This window comes from Coturnix japonica, chromosome 16 (genome assembly GCF_054131305.1).
Source record: "Coturnix japonica strain WE chromosome 16, WE-NBRP24, whole genome shotgun sequence".
Taxonomy (NCBI): domain Eukaryota; kingdom Metazoa; phylum Chordata; class Aves; order Galliformes; family Phasianidae; genus Coturnix; species Coturnix japonica.
The window spans coordinates 2,364,790-2,389,786 of NC_140678.1; the positions used below are offsets into that span (position 1 = coordinate 2,364,790).

The 24,997-nt window shown below is 45.3% G+C and overlaps 2 protein-coding genes across 3 annotated transcripts; both read left to right on the top strand.

Annotated features, from left to right (window-relative positions):
* Window positions 1-842: 842 nt before the first annotated feature.
* Window positions 843-22,806, top strand: DAZAP1 (DAZ associated protein 1). Of its 2 annotated transcripts, none has more exons than XM_015886334.3 (12): window positions 843-1,050; window positions 4,303-4,343; window positions 4,758-4,924; window positions 5,244-5,309; window positions 5,833-5,943; window positions 8,023-8,071; window positions 12,522-12,604; window positions 15,749-15,902; window positions 17,095-17,124; window positions 17,573-17,713; window positions 18,607-18,789; window positions 21,661-22,806. In XM_015886334.3, exons 1-12 carry the CDS (start codon window positions 1,019-1,021, stop codon window positions 21,831-21,833), a joined length of 1,230 nt encoding a protein of 409 aa, XP_015741820.1. In that variant the 5' UTR covers window positions 843-1,018; the 3' UTR covers window positions 21,834-22,806. The 2 variants fall into 2 exon arrangements, with proteins under 2 accessions (XP_015741820.1, XP_015741821.1); XM_015886335.3 differs by having other exon boundaries at window positions 5,836-5,943.
* Window positions 22,807-23,209: 403 nt separating this feature from the next.
* On the top strand, window positions 23,210-24,661 carry RPS15 (ribosomal protein S15). The gene is made up of 4 exons (XM_015886385.3): window positions 23,210-23,237; window positions 23,541-23,626; window positions 24,028-24,262; window positions 24,531-24,661. Exons 1-4 carry the CDS (start codon window positions 23,235-23,237, stop codon window positions 24,642-24,644), a joined length of 438 nt encoding a protein of 145 aa, XP_015741871.1. The 5' UTR covers window positions 23,210-23,234; the 3' UTR covers window positions 24,645-24,661.
* Window positions 24,662-24,997: the final 336 nt, after the last annotated feature.

Sequence of the window (24,997 nt, forward strand, 5' to 3'; positions counted from 1 at the left end):
TAATAGGGCTGCACACACCAGGGCTGTTCTGCATTGCTGGGCTGTGCATTGAGACTGCAGTCAGTATTGCAGCTGTGCTTTGCAGCCATGCTATGCACTGGAGCATGCACTGTGGCCATGCCATATGCTAGGACTGCAAACACCAGGGCTGTGCATTGAGCATTGAGCATGCAGTCAGTATTGCAGACGTGCTTTGCAGCATTGCTTTGCACCCATGTTTTGCAGCCATGCATTGCAGCCATGCATTGCAAATGTGCCTTGCAGCCATGCTTTGCAGCCATGCTATGAAGCCATACTTTGCAGCCATGCATTGCAGCCATGCTTTGCAGCCATGCATTGCAGCCATGCTTTGCAGCCATGCATTGCACCCATGCTTTGCAGCCATGCATTGCAGCATTGCTTTGCAGCATTGCTTTGCACTGGAGCATGCACTGTGGCTCTGCAATGCACCGAAGCCATGCACCAGGAGCACACCACGCTGTGCCATGCACCGAGACCCCCCCCCCACCGGTGCCATGCATAGGATCCATACATTAGCACAGGATCCATACATTAGCATAGGATCCATACATTAGCACAGGATCCATACATCAGCCCTGCAAAACGCAATGCATCGCACTGGGCCTCCTTGGAGGACCGCCCTTCCCGTCATGCCCCGCGCAGGAGGAGCCGCTCTATCCACTCTTTGCCCCGTCCCGCCTCACTTCCGCCCCTCCCTGGGGCGAGGCCGCGGAGACCCCGTAGCGAGGGGCGGGTGCGCGCGCAGCGGCGGTTGGAGGCGCTGAGGGAGCGGGAGCGCGCGGCTGGAGGCCGAGGGGGGGGGGCCGGGCCCGGGGGCGGCCGTTGCGTTGGGGGGGAGGGAGGGGGGGGAAGAGAGAGAAGAAGGAGCTGAAAAAGGCCCCGAATCGACAAGAAATAGGTGATAAACCCCCCCCAACCCCCCGAGCAACGGCCCCAACGACCTTCCGTTAACGGAGGGAGAAGCGGGCCTGGCCCCGGGGCTCGGCGAACAGCCGCCATGAACAGCGTGGGAGGAGCCGATGAGATCGGGTGAGTAATGGGTGTAAAGGGGGATTTAATGGGGTTTATAGGGCACGGAGAGGGGTTATAAGGGGCTGGGAGAGCTCCGCCCTATAGAGCGGCCCGCTTGGGTTCGGGATCGCTCGGCCCAAGGTCACCCCCGGGGTTCGGCTCCATTCGGAACTATTCGGGTCCGTTCGGGTCTATTCGGGTCCGCTCGGCTCTTTCCGTTGTTCTAATGGTGGTGGGGGGTTTAAATGGGGGACAAAAGGGGCTCAGAGACCTCGTGGGATTCGGGTTCGGTTCGGTTGGCCGCTGGGTGGTACCGAAGGAACCGATCCGGCCGCTTTCTGTTCCTTTGGTACCGCCCAGCAGCACTGTCCGTTCATAAAGGGCTTTAAACGTCCCCCCCCCCCGTGTAAAGAGAGGCCCTCCACGTGTTGAGCTGAGAGCAGGAGGAAATAGGGACTCCATAAGGTTTGAATGTAAATTGAGTGTTACGTGTTGGAACTGGCTGAGGCCAAAAGATGCAAATAAAGGTGGTTTTAAGTGCGTTGGAAAGTGCCTAAAGGGGGTTAGAAGGGAGGTTTGGAAGGAATAGAATCATAGAATGGGTTGAAAAGGGGCACAATGAGCATCCAGGTCTAACCCCATGTTATGTGCAGGGTCACCAGCCAGCACACCACATCCAGCCTGGCCTTAAACCCCTCCATAGGGCATCCACAGCCCCCTTATGGGTTTCACCATAGACCCTCCTGTCTCACTTGCACTCATAGAACCACAGGCATTAAGGTTGGAGACCACTAAGATCCAGTAAGTGCATCCCTCAGTGGCACATCTGCACATGGGTGCAATGTGGGTTCTGTTATAGAGCCTTCATCTCCGTGCTGTTCCCAGCTGCTTAATGACTTAATTGCATTGTGCTCAATTAGCGTGGTCTTAAAGCTCCAAGGGGCAAGGTAATGGATTGGAAGAGGCTCATTCTGTGTGAGGGGTGTTGATGTTTGTGGGTTCAGCTTTGTGAGCTCTCAGATTCAAAGCTGGAAAGGATGAAAGGAGCAGTTGTAGTCATCTGCCTGCAGCCCTGCAAAGGAAGTTCTGTTCTGAAAGACAGCGTGAGGTCAAGGCCTTCAACGTGGTAAGAAGCTGCGTGCCCTGATTCCTTTGCATTGCTCAGTGTCTTCAAACCAACCCATGCTGGGGTAGCCCTGCTCCTGGCATCCTATAGCAAGCATATAAATAGAAGCCCTTTATTTACATACAGCTGCCGCAGTTGACCTGAGGCAACCCTGCTTTTTTGTTTGTTGCAAGGTATGTAAGATGACTACGAGTAATTAATAATGGAATTGGAAGGTTTCAGTGACCACGGGCTGTGGGGAGTCCTCCTTCCTGCAGCCAGCTTGGCTTTGTGTCAGAATGCAGCTGGTGTTTCGTATCGATCCTTTATAGATTGATCTCGTACAGCAAAGCCATCCAAAGGGACTTTAGAAGCCAAACTGAAATGTGTTTGGCTATGAAAGTCTATCTGTGTAGTCATGGGCTGCCTCCAAACTTTGGTCTGAGCGTGATCAGAGCTTTTCTATTTACTGTTAAGAAATGGAGTTGTTATATTACAGAGCTTATATGACCCTAAATACACAGGCATGAGAGTGAGCACGTGGATCTGTGCTTGTGTGTGTGCTGCTGGGGAAGCTGGGCTATTAAGCTTTGCCTATTGGCAGCTCCCTGTATGATTTAAGGGGCATTTCTGATGTGTTTTATGGGAATTTAAGGGATTTTTTACTGCTACACAAGACTTTTTTCTCACCAACTAGTGACTGAGGGGGTGGAGCTGGGCTTTTGTGTATCACTGGGTTATTTAGTGGCCCTTATTTCCATGTGCAGCATGTCTGCTCGTCCAGCATTGCTGCTGGTTGTTGCGTAAGGGCCGTGCTGTGATGACATAGCACACACAACAGAATCTGCTGCTTGATTCTGTTGCAAGCTGTCACTTCGCTGCTGCTCCCTCCTGCCTATAAGGGGTGGCTGTGTCCCATTGCAGTTGGCTGCTCCTAGAAAGAGGTGAGAGGGAGCTGTGGGGTTTTGTTCTGTTTATTGCTGCTAAAATAGCTTTGAGCTGTGGTTGGAAGAGGGAGAACTTCAGCTTTCCATTTGCAAGCTGCAGCTTTGCTTGGAAATGTAGAAGACAGACTAAAGCAGTTGGTTCTTGAGGATTGGTAGAGAAATAGAGGGTGTCTTCCATTGCCTTGTGCAGGCTCACAAAGCAGAGGTCTTGCACTGGTGCCTCTTAATGAAAAGGGCCAAATGTAGAGATGATTTTGAACTAACCTTTAATTACAGAGTGAATAATGTTGCATGGAAGTTGCATCACGCCCTCAAGTTGATCCAGAGCTGCAGAGCAGGCAGCTCAGCATCCTGCTGCTCATCTCTGTGCTTACCCAAGTCCTTCAGCGTGCTCCAACATGAAGCCGTGCAGCTCTGGGTGCTCTTTGCAGAAGATGTGGTCGCTTCAGATTGGTTTTAAGTTTAGTTTGGGCTTTTAGCCACGTCTTAATGCTGTGTTCAGAGATCTGTAACGTGGTGCTTGTAATGTGTCTCAGCTAATTACTGCATCAATGCTTCTGCTGCTCGGTGCTTGCCTTGCAGGCTCTCCTGCCATCTTAGACTTGTTAGTTCTGCTTTTGCTTTCATTTACCCATATGATGGTGAGCAGTGACTGACCCGCCCTTCCGGATCAGTGAGTGATCCTTCTTTTTACAGGGGGCTGCAGCAGCAGTGTTGATGTATTTTCATATGGCGGTCATTTCTTGGCCTGTTTAGGTTGTCGTTCGTCTCGCACTGTTCAATATTAGGTAGCAAATGGATGTAGAAGAGCTCAAGCTGTTCTTTGAACTGAGTTTCAAAGGCTTGATGAAGGACTGTGTGCACCTCTTGGTCATTAGCCTGGGCCTGAAGTAGCTGATGTAGGTATTGAAATGAGGCTGTCTGGTCTTCTCTCAGTTTGCTTTATCTCCAGAGGGATGGAGGGGTTCAGAGGAGTGTAGGCTTTCCAATCCTCTTCTATTGATATAAAAGAATAAATCATTCTTGCAATGGGACTATGACCTCTGTTTGTGCTTGTGGCATACAAAGTAGATGCTTCATTTCTGTGTGAGCAGGAGGTGGGTGCTGTGATGCATCATTCTTTCTGATAAGGGGTCCTGGGGGCCTCAGTACCAGCAGAACTACTGAGAACAGCTGCTTTTATGTAGCACCCTAAAGTGCTGTATGCTTCCATTGCAGAAAACTGTTTGTGGGTGGCCTGGACTGGAGCACAACACAAGGTAAGCTATGTATTCTACAGTCATTGAGCCAATGCTGTGTGCACAGACACGTGGCTGTTTAGCAGGCAGTGCCCTGGTGGGAGAATCTGGTTGAGATTCTGCTGCTCTTTTCTGTTAATGGATAACACTTTCTGTACAGAGTTCACATATATGTATGTACTGTTTTGTTTTCTAAACGTTCTACCAGTGTTTGATGTTTTTGTCAGCTCAGAAGAGCTTCTCCACTGTGATATTACTCTTGTTTTGCATGAATGGAAATATATACTCTTTGTTTAGAGGGAGTAAAGTCTAACCACTGTCAGCAGATAAGCCTGAACTCGTTCAGCTCGTTGCTTACCCTTTGTCTATAGTTGTGAACACAGCCTGGTAAACTTAATATCTGGTTCTGTTTCATCTCTACTTTCTTTTAAACAGAAACTCTTCGTAGTTACTTCTCCCAGTATGGAGAGGTTGTAGACTGTGTCATAATGAAAGACAAGACAACCAACCAGTCTCGAGGATTTGGATTTGTCAAATTCAAAGATCCCAACTGTGTGGGAACAGTGCTGGCCAGCAGACCTCATACGTTAGATGGCCGAAACGTGAGTTGCCTTTGTTTTGTTTTGGGGCTTTTATTGAGCATTCTGTTGTTGTTTTCTGTTTTTCCAAGCTGTTGGAAACCCTGATGTCTTATTGCATGGGTGACAGCAAAGCTGCCTGGCTGTTGGCTTTAGTTACTGATGCTAAGATAGGCAGATTTAACTGGGTGATCTATACCAGCTTGTAGAAGCAACGTATGGGCAAATAGCTTTGATCTGAGAAGCTGAATGTCAGCAGTGCTGCGTTCACTTGCCATATACAGAACATTTTAGAATGCTATTCCACACGCTTAAGAACTGACCCAACTGGAATCTCTTCCAGATTGATCCAAAGCCATGTACACCCAGGGGGATGCAACCTGAAAGGACACGGCCAAAGGAAGGATGGGTAAGGATAGATGTGTGGTGTATCACTGCTCAATTCACGTGGGTCACACTTGTGGTTTTAAAACCAAGCGTCTGTAGGCAGACTTCAAGTGTAAACCCTGCTTGTGAAACAACACAGAGTGTTTTATGGTAAGACTCCACATCCAGTGCAGCTGTTACCAAATGCTGTGCTGAGTTGGGTTGGTGGGTTGTTATTTCCTTTAACGTGAGTCCTTCAAACCTCAAGTGTCTGAAAGAGTCCTCATAGGACTGGTGTTTTTTTCCAGCCCCCTTCACACCCTGCAGGCTGATGTGATCCCATAGAAAATGAGTAAATGGCCTCAAATATAATCCCTATTTCTGGCTTTCTGAAGGAGAGAGTGGGCTATAGCTGCCAGTACAACTTCAGAGCTCAGAACGTGCAGCTGCTTCCCTTCAATGAGTGTAACAGCCTGGAAGCCCAGAGGTGGATATGTTGCAGTTTGAGATGGTAAAAGTCACCAACTTTGTCCTTCTGACAGATTTCTTTTTCCTCCTTGATTTAGCAGAAAGGATCCAGGAGCGATAACAATAAATCCAATAAGATTTTTGTTGGTGGGATTCCTCATAACTGTGGCGAGACTGAGCTCAGGGAATACTTCAAGAAATTCGGAGTGGTGAGTCATCCAGCACGATGGCAGTTATCTGTTGGTTGCAAGATGCTTTCTCTCTCCTCTGCCTTTTCTCAGATTTCATCAAGCTGTCAAATTTTGGGTTAATTTAGACAAACTGCTATAGGCACATATTGAAGCGTTTTGCAATACAGTGTACTAAACGTTCATCATCTTGAAGTGGATCTTGCTATTTGTCAAAATCGATTGCTCTCATAAGAAACTTCCTTTGCTTCTCCTGTCTCCTCTTGTTCATGTCTGCCTGATGCATTGTTCTGTTTGCCAAGTGAGAAAACATTCCTGAGTTTAGATGACCTGAGAATAATTATCTTCAATGGGTAACTTGGAGTTCAGTGAGAGTTTGTTGTTGGTTTTCTGTTTATGCAACAGCAGCTGAGCTTGTGTGTGAGATCCATGGCTTCGATGGGCAGATGGATTGAATTTTGCAGCCCCCTGCCATTACTTTGTTCACAGCACTTCTTTTAAAGCAGGGGCTGCAATCAGCTGCGTTCTGCTGCCCCTGAAATATCCATTCCAGAGAGTAACTGCTGCCCATGTTAAGCACCAGGTTGTCATTCGGTCTGTAACCTCCAACCAAAATGAGCGTACCTTCTATTTTCTAGTTAGTTTCACTTTCCCATTTATTCCCACTACCGTGGCCTCTTTTCTCTTTAAGGTGGTAAATTGCTGAGTTCAATTACTAAACTCAGCTGTACTCAGAGGTTCCCTGAGTTGAATTTCACACCATGTCAGTGAATGGGAACTGCCCATCTCTGAGTGCCATTTAGTCTGGTCTGCTTTTTCTTCTTTAAATTGCCTTTTTCTGAGTTTTCTTAGCAGCAGCAAAGGATTTATTGATTCTTTCTCAAGTGGCTGTTTATCGGCAGTACAAATTTGAGATTTAAGATGATCATTTATCAAAAGCACCAAAGGCAGCAGGTTACAACCCTCCTAGTGTGAAAGCCTATCACTAAAAGTGGAGGAGCGTGTTCTATGGCTGTGGCACATAATTTCTAAGGCTCTTCCTCAGCCTTTTGGCTTCCCAATCCTGACCTCAGTGTGGCCTGGGATATACAAGGCTATGGCCCTCCAAATACAGAAGGCAACAGCTGCCAAGTGTGCCTTTAAAAGTAAGTAACTTAAAGGATAGAACTTGGGCAGTCAATGGAGTGTTCTTAGTGAGGTGCCCTTGGAGAAGAAGAGATTCTTCTGTATGTGAGCACAGAGTATAGAGACAAAAGTGGGGGCTGATTGTGAGACATTGTGTTTGCTAAGCTAACGAGGAGTTGTCAATTTAAAGTGTTTTAAGGTAAATTGACTTGGTGATGAAGCAGTGGTTCTGTGGCATCGCATGCATTTCATTGTCTGCATCTGAGAGCTTGAAGGGCAGTTCCTTTCAGCTATTTGGTTACAGCCTTGGAAATAATTGCCTTTTTGTTTCAAATTGCAGCTCGTATTGGGGAAAAATATCAAATCTTTGAAGTGTTTGAGCAGCTCTTAGTTCTTATTTTAATACCTAAATACACAAACAGCGAGCATCCGTAACTGAGTGGTTTTGTGATGCTATTTTAAAGCATCACCTTCCAGCTGATGCTCTGCAGCGCACTGATAGGCAAGTAAGTAATTCAGAGACGCCGTGCACATATTTTCAACGTTTGAAGCTAAAGCTTCTTTTCATGTTGAGAGTGAAAACGTTTTAAAACGGAAGGAATTATCTTTCAGGAAGCCACGCTGAGGTGAGCTGAAAATCAGAAACCTTTGGGGTTTATTTAATAGGCTGTGAGTGTAAACAGCATAGCAGCCTTAATGCTAGATGAACATCCTAAGTATGATGAGACCTTAGAAAGCCCAAATAGTGCAGGCTTGTTTTTGTTTTCAGAACAGATGAATTCAGGCTTTTCTTAGGCTCCCATAAAGAGCAGTATTCCCAATTTGTTTGCGCTGTGGTGGGACAGGCTGGTATTGATGGCTACATCAAGCATTTAATTGTGCTTTGTGGATAGAGTGTGGGAAAGCAGCCTATGGTAACTGTCTGTAACGCTCCCCTGGTAGCACAGTTAGTAGAATTTCCCTTCTCTCTTCCAGGTCACTGAAGTTGTAATGATCTATGACGCAGAGAAACAGAGGCCCCGAGGTAAAGGCTGATCTAGTTTGTCCTTGAAATTCCTTCATACTCTGCTATAGTCAGATGGCAAACTATTTCATACCATCAGAAAAGGTAGATTTTTTTTGTTTCCTACGTTGCCTCAGGAAAAAGAATAATTCACTGGGCAAATACCGCTTTAATTGTAGACTCTTCATCTCCAGCTTTAGTTGGTATCTGTGCATTTAAAATCAGATGTTTCATGTTCGTTTTCAGTTTCTGAGGGGTTTTGTGTTTTTTATTTGCGAGTTTTTGTTTGAGTGAAATTTGACTCTTGAGCCACTGCTGTGGTTTAAGATACTGCAGGAGGAAAAGAACTGTCCTCAGACCTTCCTCCCATCCCACACGAAGGGTTTCTTGCTGTGTAACTGCATGGGGGTGCTTTGGTTCAGAGTAATTCTGAACGTTATTTTGGGACATCCATCCATTCATTACGTGCTTCACTTAAATGGCTTCGCTTAAAATTCAGGCAAAGCAGTTCTTAGAACGACATAAACCCATTTTTCAAGTACATATTTTTTGATTGGAATATATAGCCCTGTGTGCTAGACTGCATTTTATTTTTAATAACAGAAAAAAAAAAAAAAAAGTTTCATCAGATTGTTTTAATCACGTTGTTAAGATTTAGTCCAAATATGGGGCAGTCTTCATGTCATCCACCTTCCATTGCATCTGTCGTCTGTTCTGACTCTCAAGAGGCAATATTTCCAATCAGTGAAGCTTAGTTGCACTTTACCACCTTAGTAGCATGTTGTACATGCTGGAGAATAGTTTGCCATCTGAACTTTCATTTCTCCTCTGACTCATTATTAAGAAATATATTCTTCACTTCATATTTATTAAGCTGTTAAGTCTTAGTTTTATTTTTAATTTAGACATACATCCTTAGTGACATATTTAAGTGTTTCATAGTAAAATATGGTAATGTTAAGTAAGTTCTTTTTTATTTTGTTTTCCTTTTCTCTGTGAATTGTTTGACTGTGATTAACGATATCTCTTTAGATTTCTTCTCTCTAGGTGATAATTTATCACAGAGGTACAGGCCAGTTCCACAGTCAGAGGAGGGACGGGCTTTGTCTTTAATTGGAGTGTAAACGAAGTTTCAATATATTTGTGTTTTTTGTTTGTTTTCCTGCCTTAGTTATCCTAATCTTCCTTCAACAGATAACTTCTATTTAAGCAGAACATAAATTCTTCCATTAATGTCCTTTAGAGCATCTAATGTTAAATAGAGGAAGCAGTGGAGACCAAGATAGGGGCAGCAGAGTTGAATTATTTCAGCCACTGTTGTATCATCTATATCTGTGATTTTTATCCCAGCCTTGTTGCCTCTGAGCAGAAGGTACTAAAACGTGCCTGGTCGAGATTAATCCTGGTCTGCATTAATGGCTTCTCTGCTTAGAGCTATACCTAATAAAAATGAAACTACTAGGAGGCTTCCGAGTTGCTTAGGAGGCTGTGGCTAAAAGCACAAATGGCAGATCTAAAGCCTATCTGTCTCCATGCCGTGTGCAGAATACTTCCTCTTCAGTTCATTGGACTTCTTAAAATGGTGTTCTTGAACCACGTTGCTTTGCCTTTCAGTTTTGTTCTCTGAAATCCCTTTCATGTAGCGTGGTGACTAACTCCAGGAACGGCCTTGTTAATCCCTTGGGGAAAAGCTCCTCCTTTGTGTTGGAGGCTCCTGGCCGTGGATCCCACAACACATCTTTGTCTTGTTTCTCCTTCTGATCTGCATTCTGCTGTACCGTGCTGCTCAGTTTCCACGCTTGTCCTTTTAACACGTGACCTAAATGACTATATAAAATTTTAAAAGCCTGCTGTGCTACCATCATCTCCTTGTATCATTCTGACTTTTACCTGCCTTCCATTTACCATCCTTGCATTTTGAGTGGATCCCTTCCTGCAGACCATTTTTCCAGCCTGCTGGTAGAAGGACAGACAGATTTACCCCCTGCTACTAATCCCTATAGCTCTCCTCTGCCTTCAGCCTCAGAGCAGTGCTGAGAACCAGGTTCTCAGTGTCAGAGCTCTGTGATCCCCCTGGGGAGCTGGCTGTGTGTCTTCAGGTGTCCAAGTAATCTCTGTTCCCTTGCATTCCCCACCACTCCTGGTTGGCTCTTGTGCAAGCAGCGCTCATCAGAATTCTTTGCAGAGTCCCCAGTCCAAGTGCAGCCAGCCTCCTTACATCTGAAATGAAATAGTGCCTTTGTTGCAGTCCCTGCTTCTTATGCTTTCTATTCTCTGCTAAACCAACAACTGTGAAGCAATTTACAGGTTCTTGCTGTGTTCTCTTCCACTTGGCTGCAAAACAGCCTCGTTGCTCTGTTTGGTCATCCATTGGATTCCTGCTAAGTGCAAAGAGTTTCTCTTGTCTTCAATGATGTCTTTGGCCTTTGAAAAATGAAGCAGCTTTGTCACTTTTGCTCTCCTTAAAATTCCACCTTCTTGGAGTTTGGCTGTGTGTTGGGTTCTGATTTCTTCAGGCTTCCTTATTTTGTGACCTTTGGTCCTTCAAAATGCTTTTTTTTACCCCCTTTTCTTTCCTGACTTCATCCTGCTGCACCCCACATCTCAATCTATTCCTCCCCTTCAGCCTTCCCTGAACAAAGCCAAGAGAGCAACCCGTGTAGCCAGCACCCATCCCTTTTCTTTCCCATGCCTTAGGCAGCGATACTAAACGTGTGATTTAAACACAACTACTTTTCTTTTGGCTCTGATACGCAGATTTTAACCCCGGACAAATATATTGTGATGAAATGCTGCTCTCGGTTTGAGGCAGCTTTCATCACAGCTCAGCAAAACTTCGTTTATACTGCCAGTCTCTTGTGTGTGGGAAATGCTAAGTTTTTTTATTTTACTTTTATTTAAGTGATGTCTTTTGCTCTTGTTGCTGACAGCAGAATTTGACCTGCTGGACTCTTATTTTGGCCTGTATCTTTGTGTATTTATATATATATATCTATATCTATATATAAACTTTCTCTACAATAGGCCTCTTTGGGCTTACCCAACCCAGTTGGATAAGCTTAGAGAGACACTAAGTGTTATAGATACTGTATCTCTGTTTAACGCTTTAGAGCAATATATGGCTGCTGTCAGCACTAGCTGCAAAGCAAAATGCAAACCAAGGGGGAAATCTTGGGTTTCAGAAAAGCAAAAATGCATCCATGTTCCATATGCTTTTGATGCTGCACCTCGTTTTTTCTTTCTAATTTTATTGCTCTACCCTTAGCTAATCTAAAGAATGGCACAATTTATGTACTGCATGTGTTCTTCTCTTTCCTGGGATTTGGTTGTTACACCGGCAATGAGTGGTTGATGGCATGAACCAGCCTTTGTGTTCTGTGAGATTAACCACCATTTTGCCACTCTCTCGGCAGTGTCAGCAGCTACAACCTGAGAGCAGCGGTTCTCAAAGTGTAACCTCAGAAAGTGATTCAGACCTGGGTTTTTTTGCCTCATTTCCTGTGTGTTTTACTGTCCCTTACGGCCTTTTAAATAGCTGCTGGATTCAGCTGAGCTGCCAACATCAAGGGCTATGGTCAGATAAAAGGGAGCGAGTCAGCCCTGGGGATCTGGAGCAGTTAGCAGCGATGCTGTGAGCAAAAAGAGGGACTGGGAAATACTGCGTGGGTATCTGAGACCAGAGCAGCAGGAAATGTAAGAAACAAAATAGACTGAGACACGACAAGTACGACGTTCTGTGTAAGCAACACTGCTTTCGTTATCAGGGGATGCCATGTTTGGAAGGAGCCTTGTCTATAAAGTGCTTCCTCTTAGATGGGAATTAAAACCAACCAAAGCAAGAAACAGAACTTGAGAACCTCTGATCTAGGTTGTTAGTTTCTGAAGCTTTTCATTCATCCACGGAGTGGTAAAATTTTCTTTCCATGCTTTAACAGCTACATTTCAAAGACGACTTTCTTATTTGCCACTGAAAATATTTCCTTACTGAAAGAGTGGGATAAGGGATGGGATGAAGCAGCTTTGCAGCTTTGGGGTGCAGGGACAGAACAGGTTTTCTCTGGGATTCTATTCTCAGTCAGAGATAAGGGGAGGCAAATTGCTTCACTTCTAATTTGCTGTCCCACAAGCTCTCCATTTTAACTCTTGTGGCACAGTTACACTTATGACTATACTAGCACTTTTTTTCCCCCCTCATTTCCTAATAGGTAGGTTAGGAATAAAGCCAAGTAAACTAGCTTAGTTAGTAAATTGCATGTGTAAAAGCAAGACGAGGCATTAACTGCCTTGTTACAGGAAGTATCCATTGCAGTTTTCTCAAACTTGACCTTTTCTTTTTTTGTTGAGAATTTAACACAAGTCTTGGTTATCTGAAACCCCTGCTTGAACCCTTGGTCCGCCCCTAATACTGTTCATCATCCTGTTTTGTGTCACAACACCCTGCTACCTTGATTCACTCTTCGTCGTTGGCTAGGTTTTGGATTTATTACTTTCGAGGACGAACAATCAGTGGACCAGGCTGTCAACATGCATTTTCACGACATCATGGGCAAAAAAGTGTGTAGTTGTAGTTTTATTTTACCTTAAGAAAGAACCAAGTCTTGGGCAACTAGCAATTTCACTGGTGAGCAGAACTCTAGTTAAGGGTTCAGCTTAGATGGGGGAGCGTGCGAGTCCAAATTCAAGGCTTTATCCATGAAGGTGGGGAAAGTCTGAGTTTGCTTAAGCAGATGAGAGGCAGTTAGTGTGTGGCTCAGCCCTTGGGGTGACATAGATCCCAAAAGCCAGAGAAATGGGGCTGTGGGTGGTTTTCTAAGTGGTGTTTTTTGTTCATGTACTTTGAACACGTTGGGTAAGGCCTTGTGTTACAGACCTGGAGGGGTGCACTGCCTGACACTGTCGCTTACATTGAGTCCTGCTAAAGCACTGCTTTGCTTCCTGGGAGCGAGGGTAAGAAGTCAGTTGTTTTCAGCTATTGGCAAACCAGAATCCCAATGAAATCTGAGTTGTTCAAGGCTTGGTTTAAGATACCACTCCTTCAGATGTGTATTTGATTCTCCAATTCTGAGATGATCAACTGCCTGTAATCTTAAACTAAACGAAAAGCCAAAAGAAAACCCCCAACCCCAACAAACCCCAACCAAAAAGAACCACGCAAAAACATCATGAAGGATTGGTTTTTTAATAAATTGGGTCACTTACTGTGAAACTTTGGTACAAACCCACGTACTCTATATAGTATTTAATCACAATGCAGTTAAGTGACCTCTGGTTGTTTCATCTTCATACTGTGTTGTCAGCAAATGGATGTTTGATAGGGAGGAATCTTTTATGCCTGCTTTGAAGTCACTCAGCAAGGAACGTGCTTGTACTTGTGGGGGAAAAAGCAAATGAAAAAGCCAAGCAAATTGTTGCAGGGTATCCAGGTTTTACACAGGGAAAATGATTGCTCCTGAAAGAGAATTTAACCCTGAGGAATCCCAGTAAGATTCGAGTCCTCACAGCTTTCCTCTGTATCCACAGTTTTTAAAGGAGATGTTAGAACTGCTGACCTTAAAATGAGGATGTCTCAGGGAAACACAAGCATAGAGTCATTCACCTTAAGTTATTACTTTCAGAAACATGGCATTGTCTTCCAAAGCCTTTCCATATGCTGGTATTTCATCAATATTATTTAGCCCAGCACTCCCACATGGGAGCAGAAGTTGATGCCCATGGGTATGTGTATGGTTACCTGCATAGGTCCTCTGATGTTCCCTTGCACTGCAGTGAGGGGTGACAGCACAGCAGCAGGATGTGAGTATATAACAAAGGGCAGTTCATCTGCTGCCTCCTGCAGGAGGGGAAGGAGAGCCCTGCATGAGCCTCCCATAGTCTGCACTGCCAGTTTGCAGGTGCTCAGTGCTCACTCAGAGTTCTCCTTTGTTTCTCATAGTCAAATAATCAGGGTTTTTTTTTATTTGCTTATTTTTTCCTTTTGGTGACATAAACTTTAGCTTCAGAATATCGGAGAAGGGTTTTTCAGTCCTCAGTTTGGCAGCTCTCTGCTTCCAAATGAGCACTGAAAAATTAATGGAGTTCTCCCATGTAGATAAAGGAGCAGCAGATTCTCTGCTCCCTTCATTGACTAATAATGCCTGCTTTAAAAAACACTATCTCCCTCTTTCTGGTAATTAAAAAGGTATTGCTGAAATGAATCCATATGTTGTTGAAAGGAAAAAGAAGGGGGGGAAAAAAAAATATAGAGAATTAAAATTGCAAGAAGGACTCTGCTTTTGTAAGCAATAACTGAATTCCCTGAAGGCAAATGTGTTAAGACTCATTAATTTGAGCCCTTTGAAAAATTCCCTTGGTTCCTCTCTGGAAGGGCCTTCAGCTGACAGAGATTTGGTTACTGTCATGTGTAATGTCCCTGGGGTATTGGGTTGGGGGGGTTGGAGGTGGGGGCTTTGTCCTTGCCTTGTGCCTATTTCCTGTTTGTTCTCTGACATGAATGGATTTGAAGACATGGCAGGAAGAATTGCGAATACTTTATTTTTTTTCCATACTACTCAAGGCCCCATTGATGATTGAGATTTATTTCCTTTGTACTCTGGCACCCATTAAAATTAATCATAAAATAATAATAAATAAAAAAAGAAAAAAGGGCTTTAATTCAGCATGCATGAGTGCTGAGAGGGTTTCATTAAATCAGCAACTGGATTCTTATTTTGAGGGAGAGAGGTTTATATTGAATGTGCAGCTTATTTTAAGTAGGTCAGATGCACTTATTCGATGGCTTGGAACACTGGGACACTTGATCTTTGAATAAAATAAGTTAAGCACTGTGGCTTGTTAATGTTCAGAACAGGAGGGCTTTTGTCACTGACTTAACACAGTATGAAGATTTGCTTCTTATTGACTCAACTGTCCATTTTTATTACTTGCATGTTTGTTTACTTTTTTGTTAGATGTAATGTAAGATTCTCTTATCACATCCATTCCCTCTGACATTGTTTGAGTTAATTGAGATTCTTTAAGCGTTAGCCTGGGGAAGGTAAGTCTTTATCTTCCATTAGACATTAAAATAAATCCTTAAGTTTAAAAAAAAAAAAAAGAAAAAAAAAAAGAAAAAAAAAAAAAAGAAAAAAGAAAAGAAAAAAAGAAACAAAAACCAAATGTGTGTTTCTCAGGTATGAGCAGAATTATACTTAGATGGGGTGGGTTTAAACTGTAGCTTTGAAACGAACCCCAACCACTTGCAATGGTTAAAGCATTAGTACCCTTTTTCAGAGTGCGCTCTTTACTCCAAGTTGGTTTTATACCCTGAAAATACCTTCCTGACCTCTGTCTTAAATGTCCGAGCAGTCTCTGAGTAGCTGGAAACACGATGCCTTTAGAAGTGAAGAGTCGTTGTAAGAGGGTACTGCTGTTTTAAGGTGAAAGCAAATGACTTTTGTGCCACGATGAAACAGAAATGATTTGTAGGATGGGTTTTGCTTTGAAATACCTCAACAGTAGGACTTACAATGTCTTACCATCACGTATGTTGTACCTGAGAAACATTTTAAATTACTGGCCTTTAAGTTTAATAATTAAGTACTTAGACATAAGTCGTAAGATGCTAAGTGTAGTCTTAAGTGTAATTAAGGGTGTGTGTGAAGGGAAGGGGGGTATACTAACCTGCACCATCTCTCCTAAATGGCAACTCTGTTTGTTTAGGTGGAGGTGAAACGTGCAGAACCTCGTGATAGCAAAAGCCAAACTCCAGGGCCACCCGGTGCCAGTCAGTGGGGAAGCAGGATCATGCCAAGCGCTGCCAATGGCTGGGCAGGTCAGCCCCCTCCGACCTGGCAACAAGGTTATGGCCCTCAAGGTACTTCCTTAGATGTCTCAGAATGGCTGGTTTCCTGTTCCGTTTGGTTCCACATCTCCTGAAGTCATATCGTTGTGCTTTATCATAATGTGGACAAGATGCTGTTGAAGCTCAATGGCTCAAGCTGCAACTCCAGCTGTGGGAACGTGACCTGCCTGAGACCCAAATGAAAACTGAGTTGAAATCCGGGTTTTTGAGGATGAAGCAGTTCCAGAGGAAGTTAGGAGTAAAATCTGAAAGGGATGAGAGAAAAACAGATGGCCTTGTCTCTGGATTTTATTGCTTAATGTAGCCTGGAAAAATAACAAGCAGCTCTGGGGCTTGCAGTGGTGCAAGAGAGCGCTTACTGCTTATAATGGTCTTGATTTAGCTTGAGCCCTTGAGGGCTGAAAGGAGCAGCCGTGTGTTTTGGTTTTGATGGCTGTAACCCCCTCAAGATTTTGAAGATGGGATAAATATGCTGAGTTCATTCAAAGACAGTTTTGATAACTTAGGGAGAAATGCAGCGGTATAATTGAGTTGCATTTGACAGAACACATCTTGCTTCCTCTGATATATGAGAAGTTCTCACCTGGGGGGGGTTAAAGGAAGTAACAGTGCTTCATCTGTTGCTACAATAGATGATACCTCAGTGGAGGGATCGCCTGTTTCCCCATGGTGCTTATTAACTTGAAAGCTGCAGCTGAGGCTTTGACATTGTGCACAGATGTGCTAATCTGCAACTGCACAAATTGAGAAACTAGATTAGTTTCAATGTGGTTATTTGTAGGGAAAATTATATCTGATCTACTGGAAAGATGAGTGTAAAACATAAATGCAGCGAATGAAGAAGATGGTGTTTTTTATGGTTGAAAAACCTTAAGAATAAATAGGATGGAGCTGAAAATGTATTAAATATACTTAGAGCGTGCAGTCTGCTGTGATTCTCAGTGTTGGTGTTGTTATACTGGTATAGATTCTTGGTGTGCTTGCAGTTTTTGAGCATTCCATCTGATTTGAGCTTGAAGGCTGCTGGGTGTTTCTCCATTATTCAGAGCCTTTCTTGGCCCATAAAATGTAGATCCATAAGGGACACTGGGAGGATATCCAGTCTATTCCAGAGCCTAGAGCGAGATTAGCTTTCTCTGTGTATCCTTTTTCATAGTACACAGCTGCAGTACATGTGTAAATTGCTTTTTCTGCTTTGTTTTAGGGATGTGGGTGCCAGCTGGACAGGCAATTGGTAAGTACATTACATGGGTCTGATCTGAACAGAAGGAATCGTAAGTTGGGGGTGTGGTTTCTATAAGAAGCCAGGAGGATTTGTGGATTCCTGTAATATTTAACAGCCTGCACGTTTAAAAGCTTGGTTTAATTTGACCTGAAGGAACGAAGGAGGAGACGGTATATTTGTAGCAAACCAGTAATGGGAGCTGACGTACATCCTGATGTTGCCAACCACGTTAATTTGGTATCAAAGAATTACATTCTAAAATGCGATTATTAATGGTAGAGGTGCTTGGAGGAGGAGCAGTGTTAGTATTGCCCACAGTAAGAATTCAAGGAGGGCTGAGGCTGTATCTGAAACTGATCAAACAGCTTTACCCCCCCCCAGTCTACAGAATGCCAACTCAAGCAGCAGCTTTTCCCTATGAATTCACTTCAGCTCTTTGTTTCTCTTTGTTCTCCAGGTGGATATGGACCACCTCCTCCAGGAAGAGGAGCTCCCCCACCACCTCCTCCGTTTGCCTCATACATCGTTTCTACACCTCCAGGAGGATTTCCACCTCCACAAGGATTCCCACAGGGCTACGGCACCCCTCCACCATTTAGTAAGTGCCCTGCGGGAGCCTGAGCATCACCCATCACCACATCCAGTCTTGAATTTGTCCTCATCTTTCTCAGGACTTCTTAAAAGCTATGCTTAGATGTGGTGGTGGTTTTTTTTTTGCCTAGATTGTGAATTTGGAGTTATATTCAACTATAAGTGTTTGTCAGTTTGGTTACTTTTTTCTTGGGTGATGTAATAGTTTGCCTTCTCCTGTTGAAAGCTGTGTTGCTAAACAGATTGAGGTTTATTGCATACCCCTATTACAACATCTGTGAGAAAACTGAAGAGATTATTGCACAGTGGCATGGGCTAGACGTAGGCTGGGATTTCTAGAGGAGCTTAAGGAATTAAGGTCGCAAGTAACATTGGAAATGTAAAATAGGATTAGAGCATTTGTGCCCTCAGGCCACCTCTTGAACGGCCCAGTCACAAACTTGGTTTAAAAACGGTGGAGAATACCACACAGCTATCTGGAGTGCCTTATTCTCCAATGAAGAAACCACTTGTTTGGGATGTATTTTTTCCCCTCCTAAGGTGTTAAGTGATATGGTTTCCTTCTCATATCCTTGTGTGTTCACACAAGCATAAAGAATTTGTTGTCAAGTCCTGCTTTGTCACATTCTCTCTGCTGGTTGCTGATGTGGCTGCAATCTTCCTTTGGGGTGAGATTTTTTTGTGTTAGAAGGTAAGTTGCTGGGACCTTTTAGCTACAGCGTGAGCATGGGAGTGAAATACCATACGTCCAGCTACACGTAGCAAACATTTTGGCTTTAATAGTAGATTTGCAAGTATTTAGAAGGAAGAAAAAAACCTGTATTGTACTCCAAAGCCTTGCAAGAAGTCAGAGTGGTGTTTACCTGTCATCACATATATTGCACTTTGCTCGTGTTTCAGCTTTTGGTTATGGTGCTCCTCCTCCTCCACCTGACCAGTTTGCCCCACCTGGAGTACCCCCTCCACCTGCCACTCCAGGGGCAGCACCACTAGCTTTTCCTCCACCACCACCGCCATCTCAGGCAACTCAGGACATGAGCAAACCCCCAACTGCTCAGCCAGAATTCCCTTACAGTCAATTTGGTAAGTAACTGCATGTGAAATGAACTCAGCTTGATCCTTCTGCTCCTTCTCCTTCCTCTTCCTGATTTTCTTTTTTACTTGGATAGAATGTCAGCATTGAGAAACTGCTTGCTGACACTGACAGCACTTCTCCAGAGGTCCTTAAACCATCTGGTATTTCATCCAGCAGGAGTTCTCTTAAACCACTTCTGGCTGTTGAGTGTCCCACAGAGTGGTCTCCAGAGATGTGTGCCCTGATAGGGACACGTCACTGATCTATAATGTGCCTGAATCTGTAGTTAAAAATGTTCTCTGATAGCTTCATGCAGCTTGTAGTCAGCTGTTCTGCTTGACTGACTTGGAGAGGTTGGAGGAAGACTTGAGTAAGAGTATTGAGAGGCAAAGGTATTAAAACCCAGGCTGGGTGCTTTTTACTCATCCAAAGTTAAAGTGCTTCTAATGAGCCTGAGTTCTGGGTGTGGAGGAAAAGGTGTGCAGCACTGTAGTTTGACAGGGTTAGTTTCAAGCAAAGCTGACAGCATTGTCTCACACTGAGCTTATTTCAGCCTTAAGTCTGCTAGGAGCACAACATGCAGAGGTATTCACTGTGCTGTAGTACAACAGAATCATCCACCTGTTCATAAAGCTGTGTTGTATTATCTTCTGACTTTTTACAAGAGCTTCAGGCCTGTGTTTGCAGATGAATGAGCAGCATTGCTGTACAGTGGGCAGTCTGGCTGATCTGCATGTATTTAGGTAAATGCATAAGGCTTACGGGCTTTAAGGAGACACTGAGTTACCTAATCATTGTGACACTTTAGGTTTGTCCCAGCATCTTAAATACTGCTGTGTTTACAGGTGGGATGAATGTAAACACTGGTAAATTAAACACTGACTCGGGTGTGCCTCCCTCACCCTGCAGAACGATCTCTGTGCAGGGCTGTCCTGGGGTTTGTCACCCTGCTCTCCTCATTTCTTACTAGGGCTGGGTTCCTATTCTCAAGACCCTTCAGGCTGTGTGCCAGTACTTTGATTTCACTCTTATGGTCAGGCTGAGCAGTGAGAGACGTAGGTAGGTGGTGCCTGTTTACAACCCACGCTCTTGATGTATCTGCCTCGGGGCAATTAACCTGTGTTTCCTGCAGGGTCTCTTTTGAGCGGGTGGGGGGAGCAATGTGGCTTAAATGTGCAAGTAGGGATAAAACAGCTCTATGTGTGCATTGGCTGACTGAAGAACTCGTGATTTAAGTGATGTTAAGTGGTGCTGCTGTCAACCTCCCAAGCTGCTGCACTGACAGGGCTTTATCTTGTGTAACTGAACCGAGCTCAGCTTTCATAAGCGAGAGTTTAAAGCCATAATGGGTGGCACAGCTCATTTAGAAAGCAGAGCCTTCTGAAAGGGCAGGTGAGTCGTGTGTTTCGCTGTGAGGTTCTGCTGCAAGCTGAGAGCTGCAGTGGGAACAGAGGAACAAAGACAATATGTACTAAAATGCCTGGTGTTCAGCACTGTGCTGTAGGCATCCTTTGTGATAAGTAAATGGAGAGCTGTGGTTTTCTCACTCTGAATGCTGTACCATTACACTGGATAGTGAGATTCTTCCTGAGCCTCACCCCTTGGCAAACAATGGTATTTTGGGTAGTCTGCTTATCTTTGTGTGGAAGAAGGAAGAAAACCAGACTGGATTAGCATTTTGAGTTAATAGAAGCCTTGCGGTAGACATGTTTTAAGTCTCATTAGTGATAGCAAGTCCTGAGAGACAGGCAGAGCTTGAAATTGAAATGCTGAAGACATGCTAAGAGACTTTGTTTTGGATTAAGAGAGTTAAACCTGCTTTAAGCCTGCACGGGGAGAGGCAGAACTGCAGAAATACACTGAGTAATTAGGGTTCTTAATACCCTCTTTTATAGCAGAGGCTTACACCGATGCTGCTGTTCCGATTAAGAGTTGTATTTAATTAAGGGAACTTTTATTACGTTTCTTCATTTCTCAGTGTTCTTAATTCACTTCATTTCTCAGTGTTCTTAATTCACATCTCTTTGCTTCTCACATCAGCAGCAAGAATTCCAGCTGTTCTTTCTCCCCATCCCCAGTTCTGCCAGGTCTGAACCTTTCCTTTGCTGTGGGTGGTGCTGCAGATCAGGATAGGGAGGGACAGGCTGAATGTTAACTTGGATTGTATCCACTGCTGTCAGGGTTAAAGCTAACTGAGCTTTACTGTGGTCATTGTTTTGGGAGGGTGGTAAGAAAAGGGCTGTGGAGTTGTTTACTTATTATTAATTACCCTTAGCTGAGTTTGAAGTGTTCTCCACCATCTGCAGCAGCACTGGGGGAATGTGGGGTCAGGTTTTAAAGTGGAACTTTGCTCTTTTGAACTTAAAAGAGACATTGCACCAACAGGGCTGACATCAGAGGAAGCGTGTCAGTTCTCTCCAATGGCTGCTTTGGTTCCATGATGAGCTTTGGAATGGTTGCAGCCTTTGAGATGCTGCTTTACCAACTGCTGCTCCAATTTAATAGCTGAGAAAGACTTCCTTGCTGCATCTTTAGCTCTGCTGCACCTGGCAGTGCTGGCTTAAAGCAGAACAACACCATAAATCCTTGCAGGGTGAACCTACCTGCAGCCTGCTTGGTGTTTCAGAGCAGCACTGTGATGCCTTTAGCTGCTATACTGGGTAAGATGACCTCAGAAGTGAAACCTGCCATTCCTGCATACCTGTTCAGTTCTGCTTTTAACCTGGCTGGTTTGTATCAGAAGGTTTTAGGAACTGAAAGCAGCTGTGGATCTCAGGTTAGATCGAGGTGTTTGGGACTGAATGGTGGGGGAAGGGAACTGCTGATTCTTTATCACAATCCAGAAGCTCACCCTGCTGCCTTCCTCTCCTTCTCCTCAGGGTATGGACAAGACTTGAGTGGTTTTGGACAAGGTTTCTCTGATCCCAGCCAGCAGCCCCCTCCCTATGGAGGCCCATCAGTGCAGCCATCCAGCGGTCCACCTGCAGGAGGAAGCGGTTTCGGACGAGGACAGAACCATAACGTTCAAGGATTCCACCCATACAGGCGTTAAAAGCAGTGTGCTGGCAATCAGGGAGTTAGACCCACACCGGGATACCTGGCACCAGCAGCACCCAGGGATCCCCAGACTTGTGAACTTGTGACAATCACATACTTGATGGAAGACAAAGGTTTTTTTTTGATGGGGGGGGGGATATAAGGGAGGGGGGGGTGGGGGAAGGCGGCTTCTGAAGGCAAAGCTGTGGGTGTTCGGACTGCAGTTTTTAACTCTTTTTTTTTTTTCCCCCTTTTCTTTAAACCCATCAGCACAAAATAAAGCAAATGTCACTGGTTCAAACTTAACAGGGTTTTAAAAATGTCTTCAGCTTTAATTCCAAACTTCAGGTTTTGGGTTAATTTTTTTTTTTTGGGTTTATTTTTTTCCTGAGCCTTTTTTTTTTTTTTTTGACCGTATATTGTAAACTTTTATGTTGAAAAAGATAAAAAAAAAAAAACATAAAAAAAAATAATTATATATATTATACATTTACAGATTGTGAGAATTTTTAAGAGAAATTTTCTACTATGTATGCTGGCTTTATTTTTTAATTTAAAATAACAGGGTTTTTTTCCCATTGGGAAGCAGAAGGGTTGAGCTGCAGCTCCCTCAATGCTGACGGATGGGGTCAGAGAGGAACTCGGGGGAGTTAAGAGATGAAATCTACTGAGCGTTGCTTTGCTTTTTGCATCTGTTATCGACCCAATGGGGCTTTTTAGGGGCTGAATGGATGAGAGGCAGGTTTGGTTGCAGGCTTTGTTGGTGCACGGAGTCACTTAATGGAGCGAGGCCTTGAGCTTCAATCCTCTCTATGGGATCCTGTGTTGGGTTTTTGCATTCAGGATTTGGGGTTTGAACCGAGGCCTTGTGTGAAGATGTAGATTTAACCCTCAGGCAAAAAAAAAAAGGTTTTCGAGGTGCGTCCTGCGCTGACCAGCCGTCAGCCCTGGTTTGAATAAAGACAAGTACATTTGGATTAGAAACACAAGCCTGTCTCCATTTTATTTTTAATTATTTTAATTACGAGCTTTCTTATGGATCCATGAGGAATCGATTGGGCTGCAGCCATTGTATGAGGAGCTGCATGGCACTGCTGGGCTTATATAGACACCAAAGGGCTGCATTGGCTGCCACCTGCATTGGACTGAGCTCAGACACGGCTGTAGCTGCCCTGTGTGCAGTCAGACTCCCCGCTGAGTCCTGCAGTGTGATAACGGGGGGGTTCCAGCTTATCTCTGATAACAATCCCTATCTCTGATTAACAATCCCTATCTCTGGATTTTTCGGGCGCGGCCCCTTTAAGAGCACTAAGGGCGGAAGTGCTGCGCGGGGCGGGCATTGGTTCCACTTCCGCCCGCAGTCGCTCTCGCGAGATCTCCCACTTCCGGCTTCCCTTTCCTCGCAGAGCAGGCCAAGATGGTGGGTGCGGGCCGGGGGGGGCGGCGGTTCTAATCGGGCTCCATCCGCAGCCGGTGCGGCCTCCAGGGGCTCCGCTGCGGCCGAGGGAGATGCGGCATCTTCCCCACGGGGGGATGGAGGGCGGAGGGCGGGCGGTCCTTGCGGCATGGAGGAGATGGAGCCCGGAGGAGTTAAGGCCTGGAGGAGATGGGGCCTTGAAGGCCGCCAGGCCCCGGGTGCTGATGGAGGCGGCGGTGTTTGAGGCCAACATGGCGGCCGTGTGCTTCTAACGGCCGCGTCCCTTCCACCCCATCCCGGCTACAGGCTGAAGTGGAGCAGAAAAAGAAGCGAACTTTCCGCAAGTTCACATACAGGGGAGTGGACCTGGACCAGCTGCTCGACATGTCATAGTGAGTGCGGGGGGAAGGGGGCCCAATGGGGCCAATGAGGCCTCAATGGGTCCAATGGAGGCCTCGCTGGGTCCAGTGAGGCTTCGGTGGGTCCAATGGAGGCCTCGGTGGGTCTAATAGGGGCCTCACTGGGTCCAATGGAGGCCTTGCTGGGTCCATTGAGGCCTAGGTGGGTCCAATGAGGCCTCACTAGGTCCAATGGGGGCCTCGCTGGGTCCAATGAGGCCTCAGTGGGTCCATTGAGGCTTCGGTGGGTCCAATGAGGCCTCACAAGGTCCAATGAGGCCTTGCTGGGTCCATTGAGGCCTCGCTGGGTCCAATGAGGCCTCGCTGGGTCCAGTGGAGGCCTCGGTGGGCAGCACTGTCAGGCCTTGCAGCCTCAACGCGTCCATCCCTTGTAGTGAGCAGCTGATGCAGCTCTATAGCGCCCGTCAGCGCCGCCGCCTGAACCGGGGGCTGCGCCGAAAGCAGCACTCCCTGCTGAAGCGCCTTCGTAAGGCTAAAAAGGAAGCGCCTCCCATGGAGAAACCCGAAGTGGTGAAGACCCACCTGCGTGATATGATCATCCTCCCCGAGATGGTGGGCAGCATGGTGGGCGTCTACAACGGCAAGACCTTCAACCAGGTGGAGATCAAGGTGAGCTTCGTGTAACCCCTTTAACAGGGGTGGGGGGAATCTGAGCTGTTTCTAGGTGTGGAATAACACAGTGCCACCCGATAGCGCTGCCTGTATTGAATGGCATTGTCTATGAGGGTTTTGTTTGCGGTGTTAAAGGTGACTTAAAGCACAGCGAGCAGATCCTGCTGGGTAAGCTGTGCTGTGCTTTGTTAGCAGGGCTGCCCCCCACCCCCCTATTTTAACCCCCTTTCACCCCCTTTAACCCCTGTTTCTCCTTCTCTTCCAGCCCGAGATGATCGGTCACTACCTGGGGGAGTTCTCCATCACCTACAAGCCGGTGAAGCACGGCCGGCCCGGGATCGGTGCCACCCATTCCTCCAGGTTCATCCCATTGAAATAAACCAGAGCTTTGGGAAACGGCTTCTGTGTGTCAATAAAGAAGCTCCTCCCTGTCTCTAATCCTGGGGCTGGGGGGGGATCTCAGTGAATCCATCATTTCCATGTGGGCAGGGCTGGCTCATGGTGGGTCCATCCTGCTTTATTTGAGCTTATATTCTGGTTCTTTTTGGTGAGCACAGCCTTTTAGATGGATTTATTAATGGATTTATTAAGGTTAATGATATCACACAGTCTTTGTTGGATAGGGCTGAGTGGTTTTACATACATAGGGCTGCTTCAAACCATACCTAAAGAGTCACAAGGATGGAATTAAGGCACCTTATGGGGCACAGACAGCTATGGGGTGTCCCCAAT